Source organism: Entamoeba invadens, assembly GCF_000330505.1.
Source record: "Entamoeba invadens IP1 unplaced genomic scaffold scaff_1105074726325, whole genome shotgun sequence".
In the NCBI taxonomy this organism is placed as follows: domain Eukaryota; phylum Evosea; order Mastigamoebida; family Endamoebidae; genus Entamoeba; species Entamoeba invadens.
Genome location: NW_004443763.1, coordinates 337025 through 342971, shown reverse-complemented (window position 1 = coordinate 342971; position 5947 = coordinate 337025). Strand labels below are relative to the sequence as shown.

Genomic DNA, 5947 nt, shown 5'->3' with positions numbered 1-5947 from the left:
GAAACATGAGAAGATAGACTATCTGAAAAGAAAAGCATAAAAAATCGAATATATGAATGAAATGAATAACGAGTGATAATAAAACAGTTATGACTATCATAATATTATATATCAATGTTCATTCTGAATTGTATATTATAAATATGTTGGCATGATATGAACATCGTATAATAATCTCAATACATAACAACTCATGTTCATATCATTTTAATAAAATAATAAAAAGCTCAAAAAGCGCGTCTTTTGCATGGGTTATATAACATATTGTAATATATACATGTTCTAAAAATAGAACAACTAAAACTTAAAAAGGTAGATTACCTGACGTTCCCATCTGTGTGAACATAATGGTACTAAACAGGCTCTAAGCATCTTTACTTCCGTGTTCAGATGGGAACGGGTGTATCCTACTTGATATGAACCTACCGAAAGTAGAAACATGAGAAGATAGACTATCTGAAAAGAAAAGCATAAAAAATCGAATATATGAATGAAATGAATAACGAGTGATAATAAAACAGTTATGACTATCATAATATTATATATCAATGTTCATTCTGAATTGTATATTATAAATATGTTGGCATGATATGAACATCGTATAATAATCTCAATACATAACAACTCATGTTCATATCATTTTAATAAAATAATAAAAAGCTCAAAAAGCGCGTCTTTTGCATGGGTTATATAACATATTGTAATATATACATGGTCTAAAAATAGAACACTAAAACTTAAAAGGTAGATTACCTGACGTTCCCATCTGTGTGAACATAATGGTACTAAACAGGCTCTAGCATCTTTACTTCCGTGTTCAGATGGGAACGGGTGTATCCTACTTGATATGAACCTACCGAAAGTAGAAACATGAGAAGATAGACTATCTGAAAAGAAAAGCATAAAAAATCGAATATATGAATGAAATGAATAACGAGTGATAATAAAACAGTTATGACTATCATAATATTATATATCAATGTTCATTCTGAATTGTATATTATAAATATGTTGGCATGATATGAACATCGTATAATAATCTCAATACATAACAACTCATGTTCATATCATTTTAATAAAATAATAAAAAGCTCAAAAAGCGCGTCTTTTGCATGGGTTATATAACATATTGTAATATATACATGTTCTAAAAATAGAACAACTAAAACTTAAAAAGGTAGATTACCTGACGTTCCCATCTGTGTGAACATAATGGTACTAAACAGGCTCTAAGCATCTTTACTTCCGTGTTCAGATGGGAACGGGTGTATCCTACTTGATATGAACCTACCGAAAGTAGAAACATGAGAAGATAGACTATCTGAAAAGAAAAGCATAAAAAATCGAATATATGAATGAAATGAATAACGAGTGATAATAAAACAGTTATGACTATCATAATATTATATATCAATGTTCATTCTGAATTGTATATTATAAATATGTTGGCATGATATGAACATCGTATAATAATCTCAATACATAACAACTCATGTTCATATCATTTTAATAAAATAATAAAAAGCTCAAAAAGCGCGTCTTTTGCATGGGTTATATAACATATTGTAATATATACATGTTCTAAAAATAGAACAACTAAAACTTAAAAAGGTAGATTACCTGACGTTCCCATCTGTGTGAACATAATGGTACTAAACAGGCTCTAAGCATCTTTACTTCCGTGTTCAGATGGGAACGGGTGTATCCTACTTGATATGAACCTACCGAAAGTAGAAACATGAGAAGATAGACTATCTGAAAAGAAAAGCATAAAAAATCGAATATATGAATGAAATGAATAACGAGTGATAATAAAACAGTTATGACTATCATAATATTATATATCAATGTTCATTCTGAATTGTATATTATAAATATGTTGGCATGATATGAACATCGTATAATAATCTCAATACATAACAACTCATGTTCATATCATTTTAATAAAATAATAAAAAGCTCAAAAAGCGCGTCTTTTGCATGGGTTATATAACATATTGTAATATATACATGTTCTAAAAATAGAACAACTAAAACTTAAAAAGGTAGATTACCTGACGTTCCCATCTGTGTGAACATAATGGTACTAAACAGGCTCTAAGCATCTTTACTTCCGTGTTCAGATGGGAACGGGTGTATCCTACTTGATATGAACCTACCGAAAGTAGAAACATGTGAAAATAGACTATTTCAAATAAATTTATTTAGTTTTTATATTATATGTTTTATTTCTTGAAATTTTTTTATTTATTACACAATTTAGGGATATACATTTACCACCACCACCTCTTAAAATAGATTTATTTTTTCTATTTCGAATCATATTCAAATTAAAATTATAGTAAATAGGAAACTGGGATAATTCTAGGTCTGGTTCCCGAATTCAAAAAATGCCGATAATTCACCTCGAGTCAGTGGAAACCGAGAAAGACGGAGCATTGGAAAGAAGGCTTATAAAGACGCACTCAAACAATCTGTTTGTGCACCGTTTCACCCACTTTCCAAGTCCTCCCTTGGCGCGGATCCCCCCCTGACCCCCCCCCGCAAGCGGGGGGAACCACATCCGCGTCCACACAGTACGGACAATGAAAGTGGGTGACATGGGGACGCACAAACAGTGGCTGAAAAATGGATTCCCTTCAAAAAACACTCGCGGCAAATATTTTTTTTTGGTAAAGGTGGTGGTGGTCAATGTAGGTCCCAACAATTTAATACAAATAATTTCATTCACAACATTTTTACTTTTTTTATAATTTTTTAATTATATGTTTATTATTAAATTTTTTTATTATTATTTTCAATTATTTACAGTTAAAGGTGTTTTTTGTTTTTATTTTAAGTGTCGAACTGACTTATTTGTTGCACAACTGACCAGTCATTTCGGTGTTTGACAATTAAATATTTGGTTCTCGAATATGTAACTTTTGTCAAATTAAGAACCAATTTTTTTATAGGAGTGTAACTGAACATATAAAAACACAACTGAATCCTAAACACAATGTTTTTGAAAATGCCAATTGATTGGTTATTTTTTTTATTGTTCCATGATCAAAAGGGGGTGATTAATAATAAATATTCAATAAAAATAACAAATGAAATAAAATTAAATTTAACATTAAAATATTCATTGAATTATTATTGATTGTCTCATTTCACGATGATTACAACCTTTTGATGATCAAATTTGGTACATATAAGTTTTTACATATTTTGTTTTTCTTTTGATATTTTTTGTGTTAACAATATTATATTTACATCATTTGTATCATCAATAATTTTTAAGTCTTCTTGACAAAAAGTTGTACCAAAATCAAGATAGAGTTCTTCTTTACCAATATTTTCTTCAAAAACATTGAAGTTGCCAGTCAAGTATTCATTAACATCAACTTCACGAATTTCACATATTTGAGATGTGAAGTCGGCATTATAAAAAAAGATGCGGCGAATTGTCGCAATCAATTACGTGAATGTTTTTTTTTCGTGTGAATATACAGTTTTACAGATCGATTTTTGTTTCTTTTACTTTTATTATTTTATTTCAGGATGCCGATTCAGAATAGATGCAACAATTTTTAATATTTTTGGGGTAAAATTATTGATCATCCATATTTAGATTATTAAAAGCTAATTTTAGTAAATTAAGAATAAGTTTATGATTCAATCGTAAATTTATATGTTCAGTTACCCTCCTGTAAATAATTAATTTCAATATTAAAAGAATTTTCTACAAAATTCACTCATTTACGACAAATAGATAATTTTTTTCTGCTGTATTTACGACAAATAGACACCTTTGACTGTATGTATTACTAAAAGAAGACACAACTCAAGACTAGTACATTAAATTAATAAAAGAATGGTTATTTTAATGCAAAGTCGAATATACATTTAAACATCTGTATCTGAATTGTATAGATAGTTATATAGTTACATTTAAATTCAACTGAAAAACACAAAACAGGACAAATTGTAGAAAGACATATGAAAAATATTTCTGAACAAATTTTATTAAAAATGACCAAAAATTAATTAGAGCTTCTTTTGAGTGCGATGAAAGAAGAAATTTTTTTCACACTCAAAAAAATACCATATTTATGTTCTTAAAATAAGGAATTTTGTGTATATTCCACGATTTTAAGTGTGAAAAAGGTTATGTGGTGAAGCGGAAAACCATTTCACTCCACAAACGAAATTAGTTATTATGAAAATTCCAAAAGTGTTTCGAATATCAAAGCACTATTAGACTCCGGTTTGTCTAACTTCAATTTTATTTTCAAACAATGATGCTACAATCAACTCATTGACAAATTTAAGCTTTATATTGTAATTATATTAAATTAAAATTTTTTTATTCATAGGTTTTCACAATCCTAATTTTAATTACCCACGTCATTTTTTTATTACTGAAATGTTTATTTTCTCTTATAAATTTGTACGTTATAATACCAGATTTTGGGTTATAATTATTTTGGAAATGGATGCTATTTTATGGTATTGAAAAAGATCAATTTTAGACTGCAGAAATAAAAAATTCTAAATTTCTAAATAAATTTAAAATATATTTATCTGAAGTTAAAAAAACATAAACAATAATTTAAAATATTATTAATTATGACTATTTTTGAAAAACAATTTGCAGAAGGTTGTTTCGTTGCAGAAAGATGATTTGGCAGACTGTATAAGTAATTATTAAATAATTATTAAATAGTAATTAAGTAACTATTCGGAATAAAGTGAGTTAGATGAAAGTCTTAAGGACAGCACCGAGTTTGAGGGAATTAAGGATGTCTTGGTAAAGCTTTTCAAATGCCGACGAGACAAAAGCGAGAGGATTTGAAGCGACGTTAGCGACAAATCTGCAGACAGCCTTTGATATTTCTTGTTGTTTAGGAGTGTCTTGGTCTTTATTTTTCTCGTCGAGAGATGAGCTGATGAGTTTACGGAGGTCTGGGATGATTTCATCGATATTTTCGATGAGTTCGTCTGAGTTGTTGTTAGCCATTTTGAGTAACAAATTGAAGCAGAGTAATTTGACGTCGTGGTCATTGTTTTGTTCTCCGATAGATTTTACGATAGCGCAGATGATATTTTTAAAGTTAAGTTCAGTGATGTAGTTATCGATAAGGACGGAGAGGCATTCCATGACTGCTTTACGAGCTTCGAGTCCCAAATCGGTGATGTGGACGACGATAGAGAATTTTGCGACGGAGACGTAGTTTTTGTCGACGGACATTTGTGGGACGAGTTGTTTTTGAATAGTTTGTAAGTAAGGGAAGATTTCCTTTTGAGCGTGAATGAGGAGATATGAAATGACTGTGAAGAGTGCGCCTTTGACTGCGGGGATTTTGTCACCGAGACGTGAGACGATGATTGGGATGAGTGGGATGAACATTTTCGGGTCACAGTTGGCCATACAATTTTTGATTGAGCCGATAAGTGCGCCGTTGCCGTTCTTGTCCATCAACGCGGGAATGTAAAACGCTTTGATGTATTTCTCCAAGTCGAAAGCAAGTAATTTTCCATAACACTCACTCATGACATTCGTTGAGACTTCGTCGACTTTGATTTTGACAAGACGTTTCATGATGTCTTCGACGGTGTTTGCGTTGATATATTTGAGTGCCTCTTTCAGTGCGTTCAACAACGAGAATGTTGTTTTCTTCTCGATGCGTGTGAGTAAGAGTGGAATGATGTCTGGAATACTTCCAAGTGCAAGTGCAGCGGCTTGTCTGACAGCGTCACTCTCGATTTCAGTTGCATCAAAGAGAATATCTCTGACTTTGTCACCGTTGATCTTTTGTTGTGTCAATAAAGCGCTCGATGCGTAGATAAGAACAATTGCTTTGTAGTAGTCTGCAGATGGTTCGACTGATTTCTTGAGTTTGTTGACTGCCGTGTTGACTGCATTAACAACGACATCTGCGTCCGGCGATGTTGCTGCATACAA

General features: G+C 30.9%; 1 protein-coding gene across 1 annotated transcript; it reads right to left on the bottom strand.

Annotated features, from left to right (window-relative positions):
* Window positions 1-4738: 4738 nt before the first annotated feature.
* Window positions 4739-5946, bottom strand: EIN_342070 (transcription enhancer protein, putative; the record flags this gene model as incomplete). The annotated part of the gene is made up of 2 exons (XM_004261502.1): window positions 4739-5774; window positions 5837-5946. Coding segments are annotated over 2 exons (1146 nt in total), but the record flags the coding sequence as incomplete, so codon positions are not given.
* Window position 5947: the final 1 nt, after the last annotated feature.